Source organism: Crocodylus siamensis, chromosome 7, assembly GCF_052110815.1.
Source record: "Crocodylus siamensis isolate JL-2025a chromosome 7, ASM5211081v1, whole genome shotgun sequence".
NCBI classification, from domain to species: Eukaryota; Metazoa; Chordata; order Crocodylia; family Crocodylidae; genus Crocodylus; species Crocodylus siamensis.
Window position 1 is genome coordinate 63,328,410 of NC_143401.1, and position 24,260 is coordinate 63,352,669.

Sequence of the window (24,260 nt, forward strand, 5' to 3'; positions counted from 1 at the left end):
CAGCCATGGCCCTAAATTGAGACTTAAAATCACTTGCCTACACCCAGACTTAAATTACCAGCCTTTTTGTTCCCAGCTCACAACTCAAGCCCTTCAGCCACAGAAGAGGCCCAACATCCATAAAGTGGCAAAAATTCAGTGTATCTTAGGAAAGGTGAGAAAACTTGGTATGCTGGGGGAAAGGAGAGTAGGAGACCCATGACAGCAGCTTTCATATATTTGAAAAAATTCTATAAAGAAGGAGAAAAATAAAGTGTTCTCTCTTGCAGTAGAGGAAGACACAAAGCAAAGTTTTTACACTGAAGGAAAGCACATTCTGATTAAATCTCAGAAGAAAGTTACATCCTGTCAGAGCAGATGGGCAATAGAACATGCTGCCTATTACAGGCTTTCAAGAAGAGGCTGGTAAGGCATTCATGTGGGGTGGCATAGGAACAACATGTCCTGCATTCATGCAGAGGCCTGAACTAGATGACCCTTGGAGCGCTAGTACACATGATGGGGATTTAGTCCTCAGGGCTTTATTTTATGCCTCCTAAACTGAAAAGGTGGAACACAGAATAAAACACTGAGGACTACTCTGTTTCAATTTTTCCACCCCACTATGGTGCAGGGCCCGATCCTTTTTTTTTTTTTCTGTTAGAGCTGAAGCCTGCCTGCGGCTGGGAAGCAAGCTGCTGGCAGGCTGAGCAGTCCCCAAGCTGCAGGGGGCCCTGGTCCTTCCCTCTGCAGGGCTGCCTGAGTGGGCTGCTAGTGGGCTGGGTGCTGCCTCAGCTCAGACTCAGCACCCAGCTGAATCCAACTCTTCGCTGACCGTGAGCTGAAGCAGCACCCAGCCTGCTAGCAGCCCACCCAGGTGGCTCCTGGGGACACCACTACTGCAGGACAGACTGGAACCCCCTGCAGCTCAGGGGCAACTCATCGTCCTCCCCCCTCCCGACTGCAGGAGAGGTGAGCAGGTGCCTCTACCTCCACAAAAAAAAAAAAAAAGGATCAGGTTCCTCACTGTTTCTGCAGCCTCTTGCAGCCATCAGGATGTCTGGGGCTGCCCAGAAACAGGTTGGCTTGCCCCTGGGGCAGCGTGGAAAGGTGACAGAAGGGTGGCTGGGTTTGCTGGTGGCTGGAGAAAGTGGCAGTAACAGTGCATGGGGTGCGGGCTGCTAGCTCATCGGGTCCTGCTGCAGCTTGGAGGCACCCGATCCAGCATTTCACTGAACCCGCCCAAGCTTCCAGTGCCCCATGCAACATCCCCAGCTTGCCTCAGGGGCAGCATAGGAAGGTGGCAGGAGGGTGGCTTGGTGTGCTGGCAGGGACAGTGCACAGGGTGCTAGAAGCCCAGGCTGGCTTGGGAAAGTGTTGGATCAGGTGCCTCCAAGCTGTGGCAGCACCTGCCCAGCAAGAAGCCCACCCAGGCTACCAGTGCCCCATGCACCACCCCCGCCATCTTCTCCAGCCACCAGCAAACCCAGCCACCTTCCTGCCACCTTCCTGCGCTGGCCCTTGGGCAAGCCAGCCTGTTCCCAGGTAGACCCGTGCATCCTGCCAGCCTCAGGAGCCTGCTGAAGGCAGAAGCAGTGAGAGGCCTGATCCTTTTTATTTTTGGCGGAACCTACCCACCTGCCCTGTGGCCAGGGGGGTGAGCTGACTGCTGCATCATTGCAATTTGCAACATTGCTAACTAAACTACATTGGGATGTAGTTTAGTTTGCAATGATACAAACTCACTTAAAACCTCAAAAACTCTTACCATGTATAGTGTGATGCCATTAAGCCACACAAAGTGATACCTTCATCACATGTACATGGTAATGGCATCATGTGTACAAATGCCCTTGATGCACCTTCCAATCATATGACTCTGTGAGACTAAATAAAAAATGGAACTAACAAGATATATCTCCTTCAATAATTCTCTTGTGTATTGTTTCTCTATCTCTATGCTTTCAAGACTGTAAGCTATTCAAGCCAGAGACCGCATTTTTCTGTTTTTGCACAGTGCCATGTAAACAAAAATGATCAGCCGAAAAAAATCTGCAGACTTTCTTCATTGCTTACCTTGCGTGAAATTGAAAGCTCCTACTCCATCAATAGTACCTGCAGCAAAGCTGTAGCCCAAGGCCGGTTTACATGTTTTAGCCTTAATAAAAGTATTATTAAAATTAGGTTATGTACTTTATCACCTCCCAGTCTAACAATATAACAATTTTTCACTGAGAGTTACTGAGAGTTCCTTAACTTTACCCAAGGAAGTTCATAGTACTTACTGTGTGTGTGGCATTGAACTGGATGGTGACGTCACTCATGTTTACCCACTGGTGAGCTGAACTTAGATTTCCTGTTATCTCTTGGGAAGCTGTTGCATACAGTTCCTAAAGCATATATTGTATTTATTAAAATTACATACAACCTTCTGCAAAGAATCCACTTATTGAAATATAGCAAATGCCATTTACAAATAGCTGCAAGGCAGAGAAATTATTTTGGTGAAGCCTCAGTCCCTCCAGGGCAGCTAAAGGACTGATGGCTTCTAGGTAGAAGTAAAGATGCACCTAAATCTAGGCAATGTTCTTATCCTTGTGTAGTAGACTGCTGAGATGTAGTTCATAACCTGCCGAATCCTTGCTTCCCTGTCAAATATCACTTAGGGCATAAGAACAAGGTTCCTTACCCAGTCTCATCTTATGCCACCCTCTGCATGTCCCCTTTCTTTCTTTCAGAAGGATGGCTTCAGACAGCATCCTTTGTGCATTTCTTCCATTTCACAGCTAAAATGTACATTTTATTCTACAATTGGGAAAGATGAGCTGGACAAACTATACAGTTGTTTCAATAAAAGATATCGTAGAAAACCCCTTCCATCTCATACATTTCCTGGACCACCACAGCTACAAGAACATTCTAGCTCTACAATTTTATTCTATTGAAATGGCAGCTATTTTTGTCCTTTTGCTCTTTTATAATCTGTGTTGACAGTGTTCCTAATAGCACCATTAGTGAGTTAATGAATCTATCCTTTTCTGTAATTATAAGCAGCATCTCAACAGTTACATGCCCAAACTCACTTTACTCATCCATGTTGGCTAACCAAGCAGGGTTCTGCACAATACCCTATCTGAAAATAAATTATCTAGGCCAAGTACAGACGTTACACTTATACTGGTATAAGTGATTGGAAACTGGTCTACAACCATAACTGAACAGAAGTTCAGCACATATAGACTGGTTTAAAAATGGGACAACCCAATCTAAGATAAGCCTGGATGGATTTGCTCCAAAATAATATCAGACTTAGTGATTTATGTCAGACTGGTCTATGGAACTTCTGTACTAGATCCCTTAGTGACTCAAGTTAGGTTGCAGTCCCTCAGCATCCCAGGCTGTTTTGCAGGCCCATGCTAACCCCCACCTTTCACAGGGTGGCATGCTAGCCTCAGCCTGTGCTCTTCTTCTCTGGCTTTCAGAGAAACAGCTACAGACACAAGGTGGGGCTGCATTGGCTATCAGCAGTGGCCAGGTAGCAGGGTGGGGCCAGCCTCAGCCCAAGCCAGCACAGTTGGGGGTGGGCTTGCACAGTGGGGTCCTCTGCTCCCCTCTCTACTGCCAGGCCTGACTGACAGCCAGTGTGGCCCCCCAGCACCACCTCCTGCATGTAGCTGTCAGCTGGGCTGGGCAGCAGAGGCCCTGACATGCAGTGCCCCCCTCCTCCCCATGTTGGCTGGCTCAGGTCTGGAGAGGCCAGGGTTCAGTTCCCATGGCAGAGACCTACTCTCCCTCCCCCGCTCCACTGCTGACAGCCTGCTGCTGGTGGGGTGGGGGGACAAGGGGAGGCTGGGGAGAGGTGCCACACTGGCCAATCTGGGGTGGCCAGCTGCTCAGCTGGGCTCAGCATTCCCTGGCAGCTTGCTGAGTACCCCCAACCTGCTGACCTTGGCCAGTGCAGGCAGCCTGCATGCCTCACCCACCAAAGGGTGAATATCTCTTCTGTTTGCTTTTGGCCTAACCTCAGGCTCTTAGACTAAAGCATGAAACTCAGTTTGCTTCTGCCTCAGGCTTGGATTTTCTGCTACTTCCATAGTATGGCCTATATTTATAAATAAGTTACCCTGAGACATAACCTTGCTGCTTTTTCTTAGTTACAGGAACTGCCTCATTTTCCATTCATGAGCATATAACTATAGCACCTACAGCTGTTAGTTAAACAGAGGATTAATATTGGGAAAGAATTGAATATATTCAATTTTTGGGTAATGCTGGGAGTAGGGGGTCAGTACACACATCCACGGGAGGCTTCAAATGCCTCTACACAAACGCTCGTAGTATGTGTAACAAGCAGGAGGAACTCACCCTCCTGCTGGCTGACACCAGCCCGGACATAGTGGGGATTACAGAAACGTGGTGGGACGCAACGCATGATTGGGTGGTAAATGTCAAGGGCTATAGGCTGTACAGGAGGGACAGGATAGGAAAGAGAGGTGGGGGCGTGGCACTCTACATTAAGGAGGAATACACATCCTCGTCAATTAGCAAGGAGTCAGGGGAGGGGCACTCTGAAGTGCTTTGGGTTAGAGTACAAGGCAGTCGAGGGGAAAGAGTCTTAACGGTGGGAGTCTACTACAGACCTCCCAACCAGGGGGAAGAGCTTGACCAGGAATTCTTGGGTCAGCTCACAGAGGTAGTGAAGGCTAAGGATGTGGTAGTCATGGGAGACCTGAACTTCCCGGACATCTGCTGGGAAGGACAGTCAGCCAGGTCTGAACGCTCACATAGGTTCTTAGCCAGAGTGCGGGACCTCCATCTAACCCAGGAGGTGCACAGCCCCACCAGGGGAGACGCCTTGTTGGACCTAGTGCTGGCCACGGGTGATGACCTGGTGAGGGGGCTGCAGCTGCTCGACCACCTGGGCTGAATTCACCATCCAGCGCAAGGTGGCAAAGGCATGCAGTAAGGTAGCGGCCCTAGATTTTAGGAGGGCAAACTTCAACAAGCTCAGGAGGATAGTTGGTGAAGCGCTGAGGTCCCAGAGGGGAGGGGAGTCAGGTATCCAAGGAGAGTGGTCACTCCTTAAGGAAACGATCCTCCAAGCCCAAAGGAAGGTAATCCCAATGAGGATCAAAGGGAGCAGGAGAGCACACAAGCCTCCGTGGCTCACCAAAAGCATCCGGGAGTGTCTCCTTGCTAAAAAGGAGGCTTACACCCAATGGAAGGAAGGGGTCATCACCAGGGAGGGCTATTCTGTACTCGCTCGGGGATGTAGGGGGGTAGTTAGGAAGGCCAAGGCAGAGATGGAACTGGGACTAGCTTTCCAGATTAAGGACAATAAGAAGTCCTTTTTTAAATACGTAGGGGCTAAAAAGAAGGTCCCAGGTAATGTGGGGCCCTTGCAGGAAGCATTGGGAAACTTGGTCATCACACCAGACGGCAAAGCTAACAAGTTTAACGATTTCTTTGCCTCCGTCTTCCTAAGTAGGGACCAGAACAGCCACCTCCCTGCTGGACCCCCCTCGGGCCCCGGGGGAGGCACACCTGGGCCACGGGTTAACGAGGATTTAGTTAGGGAGCTTCTGGAGGGGTTGGACGTATTCAAGTCAGCTGGTCCAGATGATCTCCACCCTAGAGTTCTAAAGGAACTGGCCGAGGTCATTGCAAGTTCCCTGGCATGGCTTTACAAGCACTCGTGGTGCTCTGGTGAGGTACTGGAGGACTGGAAGAGGGCCAATGTGGTCCCCATCTTCAAAAAAGGCAGGAAGGAGGACCCGGGAAACTATAGGCTGGTTAGTCTTACCTCGATCCTAGGCAAGCTGTTCGAGAAAATTATCCTGGCACACATCCAGGAGGGGCCAGCAGGGGACTGCATGCTTAGGGGCAACCAACACAGGTTCATCAGTGGCAGGTCCTGTCAGACCAACCTGGTCACCTTTTACGATCAGATCACCAGCTCATTAGATGCAGGGGTAGCAGTGGACATAGTCTTCCTGGACTTCCGGAAGGCTTTTGACACTGTCTCTCACCCCGTTCTCATTAAGAAACTGGGGGACTGTGGTGTCAACGCCCACACAGTCAATTAGGTCGCCAACTGGCTGGAGGGCCGCACCCAGAGGGTGGTAGTGGATGGGTCCTTCTCAACCTGGAAGGACGTGGGCAGTGGGGTTCGGCAGGGCTCAGTCCTCGGGCCCGCACTGTTCAACATCTTCATCAGTGATTTGGACGAGGGGGTAAAAAGCATCCTGTTCAAATTTGCTGATGACAATAAGATGTGGGGGGACGTGGGCACACTGAAAGGATGCAACAGGCTACAATCAGACCTAGAAAGGTTACAAGGGTGGGTGGACGAGAATAGGATGGGTTTCAACACAGACCAGTGCAAGGTGATGCACCTCGGGAGGAACAACCGGCACCATACCTACGGGTTAGGGAACTCCCCTCTTGTCAGCACGGAGGCGGAAAGGGATCTGGGGGTCATCACTGACTCCAAGATGAACATGGGCCGGCAGTGTGGGGAGGCAGTCAGGAAGGCCAACCACACCTTGTCATGCATCCACAGATGCATCTTGAGCAGGTCCAAGGAGGTGATCCTCCTCCTCTATGCAGCACTGGTCAGGCCGCAGCTGGAGTACTGCATCCAGTTCTGGGTGCCACGCTTCAAGAGGGATGTCGACAGCATGGAGAGGGTCCAGAGGAGGGCCACTCGTATGATCGGGGGACAACAAGGCAGGCCCTATGAGGAGAGGCTACGGGACCTGAACCCGTTCAGCCTCCACAAGAGAAGGGTGAGGGGGGGATCTTGTGGCCTGTTATAAACTAGTCGGGGGGATCAGCAGGCATTGGGGGAGTCACTGTTCCCCCGCGCACCCCCAGGAGCGACCAGGAATAACGGTCACAAGCTGGCAGAGGGTAGGTTTAGGTTAGATATCAGGAGGTGCTACTTCACAGTCAGGGCAGCTAGGATCTGGAAACAACTTCCAAGAGAAGTGGCACAGGCTCCTACCCTGGGGGTTTTTAAGAGGAGGTTAGATGAACATCTTGCCAGGGTCGTCTGACCCCAGTAGTCATTCCTGCCATGGCAGGGGGTCGGACTAGATGATCTGCTCAAGTCCCTTCCGACCCTAGAAACTATGAAACTATATAGCTTTAATACCATTTAGCATCTGGAACAAGGAACAGAACCAATGAGCACCACATGTCCAGCTGCTTTTCTGGAGATCAGCAGCAGACTAAAGGCCTACTTACATGTTAATTTTAGGCAGCTCCTAAAGCTCTGAACCTGGGGATTGTCTGCACATTAATATCTTTAAGTGGCAGCTCAGAGTTATGCCGTGCCAGGGCAGGAGCCACATAACCCAGCTCCTTTTCTGCATTAACCCAGGCACTCCACACAGATGTGCTGCTGAAGTAAAAGGTGTGACCACAAGCTAGCACTAAACTGATGGGCAGTATAACATAAGAATGTCCTACATTTTCAGTAACTTCTAAACTCCAAAATAGTCATCAGCTTTGGTGTTCAAAAACAAATCAAGCCTAGAACTTCATATGGGGTTTAGTGAAAAATTATACACAATGAAAGATGTTGGACACTGAATTAATTGTTTATGAATCTAAAATCTTGTGAAACTAGTTTCTAAAGCTAATAGCAAAAAGAAAGTCTCAAGTTAAGGAAAAACAGATGTCTCTATCAGGCTGTAGTCAAGGCACCTTTGTTTCTGTCCTTTTAACACCACTCTGGATCACTGTCTTCCTTGTACTTGCTTGCAAATACCTTGCCCAAATGGATAGCCTCTTCACTAGATATATAATTCTAATTTGTTCATTAGCTGTTCACAACCAAAAGATAGCACCGTATTTACTCAGTTTCAAGACAAGGTTTTTTCCCCATTCATCACGGGGGGAAAAAAATCTTGTCTTAGAATTGAATATTGAACCATGCCAGCTGGGAATCGGAAACTGGGAGAAACAGCTGTGCAGGGAGCCCAGCTGGGCACAGAGCTGGACAGGGAAGGGGAAATCAAAGTGCTGTTGCTGAGGTCTCCAGCCAGCCAGGCTCCCCGCACAGGGGCTCCCCAAGAGCTCCCAGGCAGAGTGGTCGTCACTCAAATGTTACAGGCACAGAAGAGCTCCAAACTGGGCCAGCCCCATGCTGAGGGGAACAGCTGTGGCAGTGGACAAAATCCTCCTTCCAGCCTGCTCACAGCCTGAGCAGAGATGGGGATGGGGAGCCAGGCAGGAAAGGACGACCTTGTAGCCCTCCCACTCAGCTCTGGGCTCCCCCGCATTGTGTCCAGATCAGCGCAGAAAACAGTATAAGGGGGAGAAGGCAGGCAGGGGTAGGTAGGAAGCAAGTGATGGGGGCAGGCAATGGGGAGGGGTGAGTGGGTGGGGGCAGGCACTAGGGGGCAAGCGTCACCTCCCTGCCACCTGTTACCCCACCCTTGCTTTCCCCAGGATCTCCCCCAGTGTCCCAACTCCTACTTTCCCCCCTGACTCTTCCTTCCTCTGCTTTCCCCCTGCAGCTGCTTTCCTGCTGCAGCGGGGGGAAAGAGAGGATGACAAAGTTAAGACAGCCATCCAATGATTAGATTCTAGACATGGAAAATTATAACAAATTTATAATGTTATAGGTTTAGAATCTAGTTATGGAGTGTGGGGGGTCATCTTGGATTTGGGTAAATATGGTATTTTCTTCTTTTTGATGCACTTTTTAATCTTGCAGCAACTAGTAATTTTCTGAAGTACATATATAGAAATACTATGTATGAAGTATTAGAAGTTACACAGATTTGGTAACGTTGTACAAAGTACAATTTGCTATGTCATGGGTATACAGAAACGGAACAGGAATACCACCCATAATATTAACACGTTGAAGATTATTTCTCTCTAAATGAATCTCATGCAGGTCCCACTGGACTAGAACAGTATCTTCTGACCTATAAATCACTGTCATTTTAGAGCACTTTTTTTGTAAACATTAAAAATAGCAATTAAAAAGAAAACTGCTATAATCAAGCCTGCTCTTGTTGCTAATTTACTGGATCTGCTCCAGTTCCTACAAGCTGCTGCCCCTGAATTGCTGATATAAATAGTATTGCATTTGCTCCTTTGCTGCCTTTGGCAAAATACTGAGCCAGTGAAGGACTGCTCCTATACTCCAGTGGGTTTTAGAAGTTAGAAAGGCTTTTACAAAATAACCACGTAATTGTCACAGCTTTTCTGTGGTGTGGGTGTCCTCCACATTTTACAGACATTTATAAAATCAAAAGCCAAAATTTTCAAACTTTGGGGCCTAATATTAGGCTACTAAATGAAAGGCAACTCAAAAGTTGTATCTATCCTTTCCTAACTACATAAAGGTGGATTTGTATACTATCTTGACTTGGTATAGGTATACTATCTTGACTTGAATATTTTGAGAATGTCTAACAAAGATGATTTTCAGTAACTCACTAAAGAAATTTTGATTTTGCAATTATTGCATTTGAATACAAATTGAAAAAAAAGGTCTAACCTAACTCACCTTTGCTTTCAAATAGATATTTTGCCCTATAATTTTTGTACTGTCGAACATATCAGTGCCGGGACCCACAGCCATGCACATTTTGGCCTGTTAAGAACAAAAATTAAGTACAAATAATTAAGTGCAAATTAAAAACTTTAATACATAAGACATCCTAGTAGCAGTATGAGGTGCTTATTTTGGAGCAAATTAAAATACAAATCAGCTTCATTATTATTATGAAGAAATATTTACTTTCAATAAACAATCTATAATCCAGGCAGCAAAAACCTTACCACTGATGCGCTATGGTAAGGCGCATATTTTCTGTAGCGTGCTAGTGCTAAATGTCATGGAAATTCTCAGCAAGTGCACTAAGTTCCAAAATGGAAGATTTTGAATTCAGTACAATTTTTTTTGCATCATTAGCTATGAGGTGATATTGAATTCATTTTATGCTGGGCTAAAGTTTTCTGTGGAGTTTGTACAGACCATGCAATTACTTATTAAACGTTTCAGTTTACATCCATTTACCATCCAATGCCTTTGACACAATATGTAGTCTCTCTCTCAGTGGAAAAACATGCTACAGGAGTGTCGCAGAGCACCCCTATAAAGAGGGGAGGTGTGTAATTCCCAGGCTGAGGCCAGGCAGGCAGTTCCCTGCTAGCAGTCGTAGAGGAAGGAACTCTGCCAGACTGACCAAAGAGGAGAGGCTAGACCGCAGGTATAGCTGTGAGACTGGGGGAAGGACAGAGCACCCCTGATGTGGCAGGACTAATATAGCCAGACGGCTTGAATTTATGTTGTAACCAAGAGGCTTGAGTTTCTGTTTGCTGTTTACAACCGGTGGTTTGGGCGAGGCTATTAGGGGTTGGAGGGGGCCTCACTGGGGACCCACGGTAGTGTGAGGACCCTGGTGCCAGAGAGGGTGCAGCATTTGGGTTGCAGGTTGCACTGACCCCAGCCCCCAGAGAAGGGGAGTGGAAAGTTGGAGGCCAGGTAGGGCCGAGGCTGCCTGAGCCTTGCAAGGGGGCTCAAGACCCCAAAAAGGAGAATTGGGGCCAGGCACGGCTACAGCCACCTCAGCCCACCTGAGAAAGACAAGCCCCAGAGCCATGGGGGCAGCGAGAAAAGCCCCAACAACATCCAGTACATCAGTGAGGCTTGGGGCGTGGTACATGGGTGGCTGGAGCCACGCTTGGCCCATAAGGCTGCGCTGCATGGAAACCCCATTATAAGAACAAAACACGTGACAGCAGGAGAAAACCATGTCCAAGAAGACGAAAGGCAGCCTCCCTTTAATACTTAAGATCAAGATGTGGCAGGTGAGATTTGAGGGTGCTTAAAGTAAACTTGGCACGGTAGGGGTGCTAGAGGAGATCACAGCCACCCCTAGGACCGGACTCCATGGCAGGGAGGAAGTGGCTGCCCTAACAAGACTTCTTAACCCATGGACTCTAGGTATGAGTAACAAGTCCAGGACAAAGTGTTTCCTTGCATCTAATTTCTTCAGGGGAAACTAAGATCTGGGCCTGTATTTTCAAGTCTTTAGTTATACATCACCTTTAAGAAAATATATTTAGATAAAATAACATATACTTACCCCACCTATAGGGCAGTAACTTTGGGGGTTATCACATGACTCTCCTGTGTTTATGCAGTGTGGGCCCTTGGTATTAGGTGACACATCTCCCAGGTTAGATGATGCAAAGGCTGCTACAAAGGAACCCTGATGAAAATGCAAACACAGGTGATTGTCTCTCAGCCTTTTGCAGTGATTGGCATCAATGTATAGATATGACACATCAGATATTTTAATAAAAAACTGTTGATGTAACAGAAGGATGTGAAATAAATACCCATGTAATAAAAATATATTTGTTTGCAATTTCTCAGTTGGTCTAAAAGAAGGTATCATTTTGGAACCAAGAGTTCTAGATTTTGTATGTAATATCCTGCTGTTGATACGTCCCACAGGACTACGGGCATACAACTGGTAGCAACAGAACAGAGAAATTCTCTGAAGTGACTAATGACAATGGTTGCCAGGTTTTGAGGTGCCACATGAAAGGGATGGTCAGAATAGACTGGGCACCAGCTTTCAAATCAAGCTTCTCCAAAACTGTTAATGCTCAATAATGTAACTAGTCACTCTTGAAAATGTAGTCAGAGGTTTTTGCTATAGGGATTCTTTAATTATAACATTTTAACTAAACTTTAACATCAATGCTTTGGATGTACAAATCCTTGGCCTGAGGATCTCAGAGCCTTTTTAATCTTTCACATCTCACAACAATTTAGCTGTAGGTGAGAACTGTTATTCCTTTTTTTATAAGGAAGTTAAGGATCTGACCCAGCATCATGCAGTAAATTAAGTTACATCTATGGGCAAACTAACCACCTCTGGCAGTGGGACCTTCAAACACACTCTGATGTCTCCTAGACTGAAAGCAGCATAGCCTGCTTTTGTAGCATGCTAACTAGCGGTGCTGAGTGACCGTTCCAATTAGCTTGCCCCTATCCACCTGAATAGATGTGACTACACTGCTTCCACTTGAAAAGAAACCTACGAGAAGCTGCATGGCACACTCCTGAACACTGCCATGAAGAGTAAGTTTACTGTCTAGACATGGCCTTGTGGCAGTTGCAGGAATAAAAACCAGGTTTCTTGACTTTCAGTTGTAGTCAAACCCCACTCCTTTTTTCTATGTTCTAATAAAGAAATTTTGTCCTGAAATTTAAGTAGCAGACTATTGCTTCAATGATATTCCCTGACTCATACTAAATGTTCCAGCTAGTGCTCCTATTTTCTCTCTTTTTACCCTCTCTTATTCCCTGTTTCAAATACCCAATCATAGATATTAAATACTAGCAAACATTACTTCTCCTTTTGCATGACTTTCCCACTTCGCCTATTTTTCACTTCAGTTTCTATTGGCTGCTGAGTAACTAAGAGCACTCTAAGTTCATGCAATTTATGGGAGCCAGTGAACACTGCACATGATTGCTTAAATTAGCATTAAAGTAGCAAGTAAAATGTGTGAATCAAGGATGGATCAATGCACCTATATAGTGTGTTCTTTTCTCATATACCATGCTCTTATCTTTCCTTTCAGAGGGCATACCGCTCACCACTCCTATACTGTCAACTATTTAGCCATGACTTCAGACGTGCTCAGCAGTCTAAGTAGCTCTAAATCTAAACTAAGGTATGTGGGTCTGAATTGGTGTTGGGTCTGAGTCCTCAAGAACTTGCAACATTTTTAACATCCATGCATATGTGTATTCCCACTGAAGTTAACAAGATGACTCATTGGTTGCAGGACTGAGGGGTTTTTTTTTTTATAAAAGCTTTTATAAATTGAGCATTAAAAGTGCTTCTTTGGACACACTAATAAACTTCATTATTTAATTTCCAACCCATCTTGAGTTGGAAATTTGGACTCCATTTAACAGTTCGGGTAGGGTAACATTAGAAGTGTTAAAAAAATTCTGCCAGGTAAAAAAAAAAATCATTTTAAATAGAAGATGCACTTTTGTCAGTTTTGATTTTGTTTATCTATTTGGACAAAATAGTTTGACAGATTTGTGACCACTTACACTTCACATTTAAATGTCAATGGAAATACTTTTTTGGATTTTTTTAAAAAGAATAACATGGACCTTCAGGTTTTGAAATCCAAACACTGGACATTCCCAAGAATGTACACAAATCAGGAATAGATCTGGAGGGAAAATGAGTATAAAACCCTACAAATATTTATCCATATGCTTAGTTTTATGCCTGTGTGTAGTTTCCATTGGAACAAATATACTTTGGAAAACTGAATATGTTTAAAGTTAGAACAAATTTTGAATCTAATCATATTAAAAGCTATTCTATGTTGAAGTGCTGCTAATTACAAATTTGGGAAGCAAATATACAGCCGCTGCCTTGTAGGGTCTCCTTTCTATTATTAGAAAAAACAGTTGCCTTGTAATTTTTCTTCCCTATAACTAGAAGGAATAAATGATAACGTGACTGATGAATCTGTACTGTGTAACTGCTGCATTTATTCTGCTGCCTGGGATCACTGTTTGAATGAGGCTGCTTCAATCCATAGAAGATATTTTGTTGACTCTTAAATTTTATATTCTCTCCTAGGCCTTGGGGTAGCCATAAAACATTCCAACCTCTCCAGGAAGCAGTCCTTTGTTCTTCTCTTGTTCGAACAGGTAAGATGCGTACCCCATGTTGTCACCATTTACAAGATGATTTGTGTTGTTCATGCTGACTGGGTGAACAGCAAACCAGCTAATAAATAACCAGAAATCAAATATTAACGCATTTCAACGAATTCATTCAAAGTACATTATAGTTGATTTATTAATGCCTTTCTTCTTGGGGTGGGAAACAGGAGAGGGAGAGACAGTGATAGTAATCTAGAGCTAGATAAATAAATGCAGAGTTCTCCCCATCTCTCACTTCTCTCTCCTCCTCTACCTGAATACAAACATCTGGTCCAAATTTCCCTTAGCTACTGCCAGCTGAGTCATGCTCAAAACCATTTGGAGAACTCTATTATCTCCCTGCTGACAAAGATTACCCAAATTCATGGGACTATGAGAACTGTTGTGGCTGGCCCTAAGTAAGAAGAATGCTGAGTCTGCTGCTGAAGAAGAGAGGAGGGTCATAGAGCCTCAGGATCAGGAAATTATCTCACCAGGACCCTGAACTGCACCTGAGGGTGTGGACTTTGAGACACTGATAACTAAACTAATCTATGCTCCACCAGTAATAACTTTATCATATAATACCCTAATGACCAGGCAAACTTAGGTTTGTTGCTTCAACTTGAACATTCTCACCTGAAACGAGTCAGTTTGTCTCTTTTTCTCTGTTTCTCTCATTTCTATAGCAGATGTTATTAGCTATTGCCTGATACAATGACAAGCTAAATGCCTAATCCAAAGCTCACTGGAGTCAGTGAGAGCCATTCTACTGTCTTCAATGGACTTTGGCTCAGACTTAACTGAATAGGTAACTTGCATATTGCACTATTTACATGCAACTACTTCCATCATTTTCCTGTTGGAGCTTAAAGTATTTTAGCTTCATTCATAGCTTGCCCCCAAATTCACCAGAACAAATTAGCTCACCTGTGCTTAAAATCAGGTTGGCCTCTTGTATTACTTTGTGCCTTTAGCTACTAATGTACACATATTCACTGCATATTAGAGACTGTGCATGTTTATTCCTGCAGTTTCAGTCTTTTCCCCCTTAAATTTAAAGCATATGCTCATCTTTAAAACCTGCTTACATGCCAAGATTTAGGACTATTCCCACAAAAGAAAGGTGGTTAATAAAAGGGAAAATGTGTTCTCTTCAAACTACCTATTGCTATGTGGCCAAAGCAATTTTGCTCCAACAGCAACAACAAAAACACCCTTTATAGCAAGAACCACCTGGGGAAAAGCTAACCCCCAAACAAAAAGCAAGGGGAATAATCAAGCAGGAGTTTCTAGGCAAATTTTTTTGCAACTGTCATCAATTGGCAGCAGCCTCAATTAGTTAAGATGTAAACCTTAAAAATTAACATCTTTTATAAATAGGTCCTTGTGATGGTTAATGTACAAAGTTGTGTGATGGCTCCTTGTGACATGACATGAATTTATAGAAGATCTTGTAGAACAGCTGTACTTCTTCCACACTGAATACTGAGTATGAAACACCACCATACTCCCATATACCCCTCTTTAAAAATGTAGTATAGAGCATAAACCAATGTATAATAATCTCCCTGTACAATAAAGTTTCAGGTTCCCCATAGTGGAGCTGAACCCTAATCAATTTTTTGTATCTTGTGTTCAATGTCAAAGTTCAAATGTTGGCTAAATCACTGCAAGTTTATTCATTTGCCTGGTCCGGAGGCCAGACCTTTGTGCAATGCAGTTCAGCTTCAACTCTCTAAACAGAAAAATGTGCCATTAGACATGGCAACTCACCACATAAGGTCAGGTCACTAGTAAGAAAATGACATGTTTTACATGAAATCCAAAGTATTTTATAAAACAGGATAGTAGAAGAGAGATTTTTATGACTTATTTCAGACCCCTTTCATGGGGGGAAAGAGGAGCCAGTGTGACCCTCAGCTAGGGGAGATTCCCCTACTGCAGGTACTATGGAAGACATTGGTCAGGATGCTTTCCAAAGACTCCCTTACCAGTCATATACAGTGCAGAAGTGTGGTAGAGGAAGGGTCTAGGTATATGATGCTGTGGAGATTGTGGTGGGGGATGCTGAAGCCCACAGGAAAGACTGGAGGAACATAAAGGTAATTTAAAGCTTGATATTGGATTCACTCCCTTGGCCTAAAGTTTGCATTTTAATGCAGGAAAAGGGGGTAAATGTTATTAATGGTTAAAAAATGAAAAACAATGAAATATAAAAGGCATCTTTTGGGATGAAACTACAAGGGCTTGGGGGGAATGTAGGACTCAGTACCTAATAAAGCCTAGCTCCTGTCCACTCACATCAACCATCTTCAGCATCACCATTTCTTTGTCTGTATTTGATGAATACCTAGATGAGAAAATAGAGAAGCCAATCTCACGCTTTATAAGAAGAGACATTAAATCTGTAATATGGCAAAAATGAAAATGAAGACACGTTATCAGGTTCTTACTGCTGTGTTTAAGGAAAGTCATAGTGAATAGCTACTAAAGTCAGTGAGAAATCCACTGGTTGATCTTACACAGCGCTTGTATGTGTTCTGAGGAACTCTAACTCTAACTCTCATTTTGCTAATATTTTCAACAAATTGTTTTACACAACAGCTACTGAGGTAGCTTTTTAGTCCTGACAGAGTCTGATGCATTTTTAATTTATACCAATCACTGTGGTTTTTAATGACAAATAAGGAATAACTGAGAATACTACCCCTTTGTACTTGTGGCACAAACGGAATGGGGATCTGCAAAGATGACTTTCAGGTTACTCTATGCAACCTATATTCTGAGAAGTTTGTGTTGCAGAGGCTTATATCCTGCATATCTATGCACCCTGTAGCCTGAAGAAAGCAGAGAACAGATGCAGTGTTTTATGCCCTGACCCTGTACCTAAACCTTGACACATTTGTTTCAGTTCCAGCCTATGAGTCAGTCTGATTTAGAGGCCAGCCAGGACAGACCCCTTCAGAGTGTGTAATTCTCTGAGGGTTATTTCTGCCTCATTTAAAATCATTTCATGATAAAGGAGAGAAATAAAAGAGTTTCTGCATAATAGAGAATCAGGTTCATGAAATCTGCTCGTGTCTCTCATTTGGCAGCAACAGCACTCATATGTTTCTTTTAAACACAAGAATGTTCCAAAGGGAAGAAAGTCCACCTATACCTTGCAATGTATCATTTCATTCCAAAAAGCCAGCTGCGGTAGATCATTTCCTGGACAAACACTATCAGAAATAATATGGCACACTAGGGCTGTGCAAAATGGGACCTATTCGATTCTGATTTGGCCCGAATCAGGGACAGCGATTTGATCCATTGATTCGGATCACTGTCCCTTATTCAATTCGGCCAAATCTGAATCTGACGATTTGATGCTGATTCAGCAAATCAGTGATTCAGGCACAGGCACAGCTTTAAAAGTTTTTTCTACATACCTTGAGGTAGAAGCACGGCTTATGATCGCTGCGGTGCTGGGGCAGATGCAGCGTCCCACAGCACCACAGGGGGGCCCTCAAGCGTGCTCAGCAGCAAACCCAGAAGTGGACCAGAAGTACTCCCATTCCACTTCCGGGTCTGCTGGGAAGTATGCTGGGGGGGCCCCTGGCCTGGCCATCGGCCTCAGAGGGACCCCAGGTGCCCCTCCAGACCCAGGAGGCACCAGTCACCGAGCTAGAGGGGTATGGGGGGCTGCCAGCACACTCCCTGGTGGATCAGGAAGTGGAGCGGAAGTGCTTCTGGTCCACTTCCAGGTCTGCTGCTGAACGTGTTGGGTGCCTCTGCTACCTAGAGATATGTAGAAAAAACATTTAAAGCTGTCTCTATGTCCAAATGTCCAAAAACTGTCCAAATCAATTCAGAGAGATTAAAGGGTCCTATGATTCAATTCAGATTTGGAGATTTGGCCACCAAATTGGGCTGAATCTCGACCAATCGAATCACAGACCAAAACTATGCACAGCCATATGGCACACCTGTCCAAGGACACAGCAGGAAAATGAGGCACTAATCACCTTGGTGAAATGGCTGCCATAAAACAACCAAAATAGCCCTTAGTACAAGGCCGTGACTTAGGGCCCTTTATGCCTGAGAACCTAAGAAATGTAGTTCCTCAGTACTATGATCCTGAAATAATTTTATGGCAATTGTTCATGTTTGTTATTAAATCTATAATTTCTCCCTTCTTTACCTGCGTCTTTCAAGTGGTGGGTTCTGAAGATAAGAGTAAGGACTTCTGTTGATCTGGCTGTTTTCTACTAAGCCTTTATTGATAAAAATCCTTCCTCTCCTCATATTCTGGTGTGCTATATCAATGCTCTGAAAATAAGAACGGCAAGAAATCCAGTGCAGTAACAGCATATAAAGAAGCAAACATCCTTTTACAGCAAACATAAGGAGTCCAGACATGGAACAGTGAATATTTACACCTAGATGATCTGAAAACTGCTGCACTTGTATTAAAATACTATGTACTATAAATTTTTAGCAATTAGAACTTATGTCAGTCAAAATAATTAGTATTTTCAATTTATATTAAATCATCATTCTAAAGAAATGCTATAGCATTTTGTGTGGTGAGTTGACATAGCCTATAAATAGCTACATAAAATATTGTAAGAAACAAGCTGATGGTATGAAAAAACATTAAAAACTAATAACCCAGTGTGAGATCTGAGCATGGAGTAAAAAGCAAAAAATAATACAGTTTTTCCTTCTTCACTCACTACTTCCTCTTTTAACTGAGAAAATTAACTTTCAACACCTACCTTGACAATGCCATTGACGATGGCTTTAACGGATGGCTCGATAAACCCCTTGCTAGTTATCATAAAAAGCGTGAATTGGAAGTACCCAGCAGGCCCTGAATGGGTGTGAGTGCCACTCAATACAACATTGTCTTGTCTGTATAGATCCCCATATTTACTCTTCAGTTGACTGAGTACCTGAGGAGAAGATGACAGTTATTGCAGACTAATTTTCTAACATCTGAGAAGCTAAAGGATTTGCTAGTCCTTGCACTGAAGCAGTAATCCTGGATTTATATTTATTTTTATAGTAGTATCAAAATACGTTTTCCCAAACAGGAAAAAACTCTGTTAATCTTCCCCATCCCTGAAATACCCACATGTCCATGATAGAACAATAGGAAAAGTATCCCTTTATTTAGCTACAACCCCTTCATGATGTTAAATCTGGCAAATAAAAGCTGCTGTGATTTTTTTTTTTTTTTTTTTTTACAGCCAATCTTATATACTAAAGGGCTTAGTCTGTCTGTCTGTTCATCCATAATGCTCTTGAAGCACTCTGATTGGTTAGTGAAATAAGCAGAATGTGAAGCGCTGCCATGATGGCAAGGCAGAGGGGACAGAGTGGTGCTAACCTTGCCCTACCCCCTCCCCGAGCCCTGCTCCTTTCTGGCCTCATTCCCCCCCATAATGGTGGTGCCCCACCACCTCCAAGGAGCAGGACTGGGTGGGGAGGTGAGGCTAGCAGCGTTGGAGGTGGCACGGGGTACTGGCAGAGGGTGACGGTAGGACAAGGTTCCTCCCCGCTCCTAGGAGGTGGCGGCAGTGCAGGGTGGTGGGTGGCAGGGGTCCACCCCCACTTGCCTGCCCCCCCACCCCATCATGCTTGATGAGCAATTTGCTAGTCTGTAATAATACAGATTTATAATAAACTTATTCTGTCTGTTCAGAGAACTCTGGTCATTCTGGCAGCCAATTGCATTGCTTACCGAAACAACCAATCAGAGTAAGCATGTTATTATAGATTCTGAGGCATTTCAAACAGCTATGCAGGCAAGTCAGAGCTAGAATGAAGCACCGTGGAGTGGGCAGGCTCTGCTGAAGGCGGGGGATCGTAGTGAGGGACCCAGTCCCCGCCCTCGAGCCTGCCTGCCTCTCCTGCAGCTGGGGGGTGAGCTGCCAGTGGGTCCTGACCTGCAGGGGACCCTGGTGCTTCCCTCCACAGCAGCAGCATGCCCCAAAACCACCCAGGCAGAGTGCCAGTAGATGGGTGCTACCCAGGGGAGAGAAGCACCAGGGTCTCCTCCAGCTCAGGAGCTGTGCAACGCCACTGTTACTGTATTCAGTCAAAGGATAACTAAAAATCCTGTATTTTAAGAAATACTTTTGCAATAAAAGTTTAATTGCAAATGTTTTGTGGATTTCAACTAGTATTGCTTATTTTCAGAAGGTATATGAGAAATCACTCTGGGATTTGCCACCGTTTATTCTCCTTCCTTCTGGAATTCCTTATTTTCTGCCATTCTCTGCAGTTCAGTGTTATAAGGATTTTTAAAAAGCAACTTAATTGCCATTTACAAGCCAGCAGTAGCACTTTGGCTACTAAGAACACACTGGAGGCAAGAAAGCACCCAGTGTCACTAGGACCTGACCAGAATACTGGGGGCATGATACTGGATGTTTTTGCTTTTGACTGGAGCCAGGCTGTGATATCAGAACCCACTGTTATAGCTGAAACAGCAGCTATAAGCCATGTGTTGTAATTTATGAGAGCAGAAAGCAATTAAACATATCTTTCCTTTAAAAACATTTCTAAAGACATTTTCAGAACTTTTTACATCTTCTAAGAACATTACTAATATCATAAAATCCAATATTATGGATGATTCAAGTCAGGCATGCTTTTGTGATAAGATTTCCAGTAATGCAAGCATAATAGAAGCTCACCCTTGGACATCAAGGAATTTTCAGCTGCGTGCACATCTTTTTGTGTCTGTTCAGCAATATGGCCACAAGGCCATTAAGGTAAGTGCTACCATTATTATTACTGAAAAACATCATGGAGTGAATTAAACAAAAGACAGAGTTTATTTACATACCTCTAATCTAAGTCTTTGGGATACCATCCCTATGTCAGCACTAACAAACACCACTCTTTTGGAATTATCAGGCTCGGCCACAATGAAAGCTCGACTGTACAGTCGTGACAGGATCCCACCAGCCAGCTGGTCAGGACTGGCATAACCCATCTAGAGAGAAACACAGTGCTAAGTCAATTTTGCCTGGCTTAATTATTGATATATTTTTAATTGTAGAAATTTCTCCTAGCAAAATTACCATAAGGTCCATAAATAATACCTTAGCCTGTCACCTTATTGTAGAAGAAAATCAGGTTGGTTAGGCATGACTTGCTCTTGGTGAATTCATGCTGGCTCTTCCTCATGGCACTGCTCTTCTCTACGTGCTTCATAGTAGATTCTCTGAGGGCCTGTTCCATGATCTTTCCAGGTATCAAGGTCAAGCTAACTGGTCTGTAGTTCTCCAGATCCTCCTTCCCTCTCACCCCCCACTTTTTTTTTAAAAAGTTGGGCACTATGTTTGCCTTTTTTCAGTGATCTGGGATCTCACTAAACCAACACAAGCTCTCAAAGAGGATAGCCAATGTCTCCAAAATTACCTCTGCCAATTCTTGCAGTACCCTAGGGTGCCTCCCATCTGGCCCTGCCAACTTGAAAGCATCTAGCTTGTCTAAATAACACATACCCTGTTCTGCTCAAGGCTGTCTTTCTCCTTCCCCCATCTTTGTTGCCAGCTGCATTCATCATCTGGTAATTGTCCTTATTAGTGAAAACTGAAGTAAAAAGCCTTCTGTAAATCATCCATAACTAGATTGCCCTCTGCATTCCCTAACGAACCTATGGTTTCCTCTTACATTTGACATACTTGTAGAATTGCTTTTATTGCCATTTATGTCCCTTGCCAGCTATATCTCAGATTATGCATTGGCCTTCCTAATTTTTTCCCCAATGCCTGTGAAATACTCTTATATTCTTTCCCTAGTACCAAGACCAAGTTTCCAGGTCTTGTAGGATTCCTTTTTGAGTTTCATCTCATTAAAGAGATTGCTGTCTACTCAGACTGGTCTCTTGTTGCACTTCTATTCTTCAGTCACATCAGGATAAGAAGGCCTCTTTAAAATACAGCCAACATTCCTGGACTTCTCTTTGTCTTTGACTTGCCTCCTATGGGACCCTGCCCACCAGTTCCCTAGATTTGTTAAACTCTGCTTTTCTGAAGTTTGTTTTTCTGTCCTTATTCTCCTTTCTTTCACCCCTTATGATCTTGAATTCTATCATTCCATGGGCACTGGAACTCTAGTTACTGGCACTTTCCACCATCACATTCTCAACCAATTCCTCCCTGTTTGTGAGCAGCAAGTTAAGAAGTGCTCCTCTCTAGTCGGCCTCTCCATCATCTGCATCAAAAAGTTATCCCCCACATACTTTAGGAATTTGCTGGACTGCTTGCGCACTGCTTTTTAGAAGAAAAAGAAAATTCTCTCCTTGGTTTTACTATTTTCTGTCCAGTGAACACTGATGATTTAATGTTTGGTGATTTGGAAGATAAATGCAGCTGCGGCTGCTAGATGAAAAAAATTATCAACTGAGGCAATTCTTTTGAAGAACAGTTAATTAAGATAGTCATTGTATGCAGGAGTTATACACTGGAATTAAGGCAGTCTTTCCCCCCACAATATAAGGAGATCCATTTGTAAATTCAAATAAGTAGCCTTGTTGGATAACTGTGTTTCTAATCCCTGGGATTTAAAAGAATACATACCAAAGGGATTTCTGCAATAGGCCCGGTGCAATCAGCCCGGCCAACCCCAATTAAGTAGTTCTTAGAGGCAACAGTTGAAAGATGTTGAGTTGATGTGAAGTTGTAACCCGGGCTAGATGTGGGTGTTGACACTAAATGATTGAACATAACAAAAATCAAACACTTGTTTTTACTTTACACAATTTAGCAAGAAGGAATTCATTTATCATGCAAGTCTTCCAGTATATTTATAACTGAAGTACAAAATGAGTAGTTCAAACAAATAGATACATATATTTTATAAACACTACAGGAAGCTCATTTTGATATCAGGTTTAAAGATGGTACATCTCATAGTCATTTTGACCGAACATCCTATGGGGTGTGTAGAACTGCAGAACCTTGCCGTTTGAACAAGAAATGATGGCACTGCAAATAGGATGATGGGAGTTAACAATATGCCAGCCTCTGAACCTCCTTCAATATTTGGATAACACCAGTGTAGTCCACTACCACAAAAATATTTAGGTTGAGTTCCTGAGAGAGGCAGCACTAGTCCACAGGGGTTCCTCCAGCAACCAGTTTGTTTGTTTTTTAACTGTATGTTGTGCATAGCTTTCCATACTTGTGTATATAGACCAGTTCAAATCATGAGCCATGGTGAAATACTGTATTTTTAAAAATGCTTCTTCATAATGCCTAACTTCTAAACTTTTCTCTTGGTAGCTTATATGCAGCTGTGCCTTGTGTGCTGGGACATGCTGCTCCTGTGGAGGAAAGCATCAGGGTTCCCTGCATCCCAGGGCCCACTGGCAGCTCACCCACCAGCCGCAGGAAAGGCAGGAAGACTCTGGGGGGGAGGGGGAGACTAGGCCCCTCAACACTATCTCCCCCCCCCACCCCGGCATACCAAAACAGAGAAATTTTGGGTAAACTGAGTTAAATATGAAAATTAAAAGCTGGGGTGGGGGGGGGCGGCGGCTACCACACTGACTACTATTCAGTTTGACACTTACCTCTACAACAAGCAAATGGGAAACTAAATAGTTCTAGATATGATCATTCTCTGTCTAACCTATATTTTAAAACGCCCAAAGATGAAAATTTCACAGCCTCTCAAGTTGTTTCTTTTTGTGCACCTGTATAACTAGAAAGTTCTTTCTCATATTTAATCTAAAGCTTACTTTTTGCTTTTTAAGCCTGTTTCTTCTTGTCCTATCCCTCCTGGACACAAAGAATAATTGATCACCTACAACCTCTTTTTAAGAAAGTTGGGTTTTGGGGGGATTCTTTTGTTTTTTAATTCAAAAGCTTATCAAATCCCCATTCAAATACTTACATTCATATTTGCAGCCCTTGTCTGTGAAGCATTCCCTGGTCCTAAAATCCTTCTGGACTAAGAGCTCCTATCATTTGTGAACTAGGTATCAGAATAACTAAGCAATTTACCATTGTTTATTTCAGATGTGCTCTTGTCAGAGACAAAGTAGAGAACTAGGAGGGTCACTGTAACTGCCGTCATCAACACCAAGAGAACAATAAGTATCAACTCCAAATGCGAAAACATGGTTTTGTCTCTCTTCCCCATTATGGGAACAAGCTGCAAGAGAAAAAGAAGCTAAGAAAGAAAAAAAGAGCCCAGAATGCTAGTGCCAAATCAGTTGTCCATAAGCAACATTATCCAGATATTAGAGCTAAATTAGTAACAGACACCTTCCCTTCAGGAATCTCCTGGCTCAGCAGCTGGATATTTAAACAGGGACTAGATTAATGGTTCCCAACTTCTTTGACTTCAAGTTATCCTGTTGTAGACTCAAGGCAGCTCTTAGAAAATGCCAGCTCTTAGCTTTCATTTTTTTTTTTTTGACTACAGAAAATAATAGGAAAATTCTTCTGTTGCAAAAAACTCAGAAAGACCACAACAGGTCATAACGTTTTTAACACCTTAAGTTCCTATTTGAAATCTCTGGGTTTATCAAATGAATCATGCTTGCGCACTA

The 24,260-nt window shown here is 43.9% G+C and overlaps 1 protein-coding gene across 5 annotated transcripts in view; it reads right to left on the minus strand.

Annotated features, from left to right (window-relative positions):
- Nucleotides 1–24,260, minus strand: part of ASAH2 (N-acylsphingosine amidohydrolase 2) — a 56,297-nt gene that overhangs the window by 27,949 nt on the left and 4,088 nt on the right. For all 5 annotated transcript variants that reach the window (XM_090058171.1, XM_090058169.1, XM_090058168.1 and 2 more), the window contains 11 exons: nt 23,710–23,860; nt 22,282–22,412; nt 20,541–20,690; nt 18,463–18,639; nt 17,886–18,013; nt 15,975–16,052; nt 13,664–13,784; nt 11,094–11,219; nt 9,509–9,595; nt 2,265–2,369; nt 2,056–2,137 (listed from right to left, as the gene is read on the minus strand). In XM_090058171.1, coding sequence (XP_089914297.1) covers nt 2,056–2,137; nt 2,265–2,369; nt 9,509–9,595; nt 11,094–11,219; nt 13,664–13,784; nt 15,975–16,052; nt 17,886–18,013; nt 18,463–18,639; nt 20,541–20,690; nt 22,282–22,412; nt 23,710–23,848 — 1,324 coding nt within the window. In that variant the 5' untranslated portion in view covers nt 23,849–23,860. The remainder of the gene's footprint in view (nt 1–2,055; nt 2,138–2,264; nt 2,370–9,508; nt 9,596–11,093; nt 11,220–13,663; nt 13,785–15,974; nt 16,053–17,885; nt 18,014–18,462; nt 18,640–20,540; nt 20,691–22,281; nt 22,413–23,709; nt 23,861–24,260) is intronic.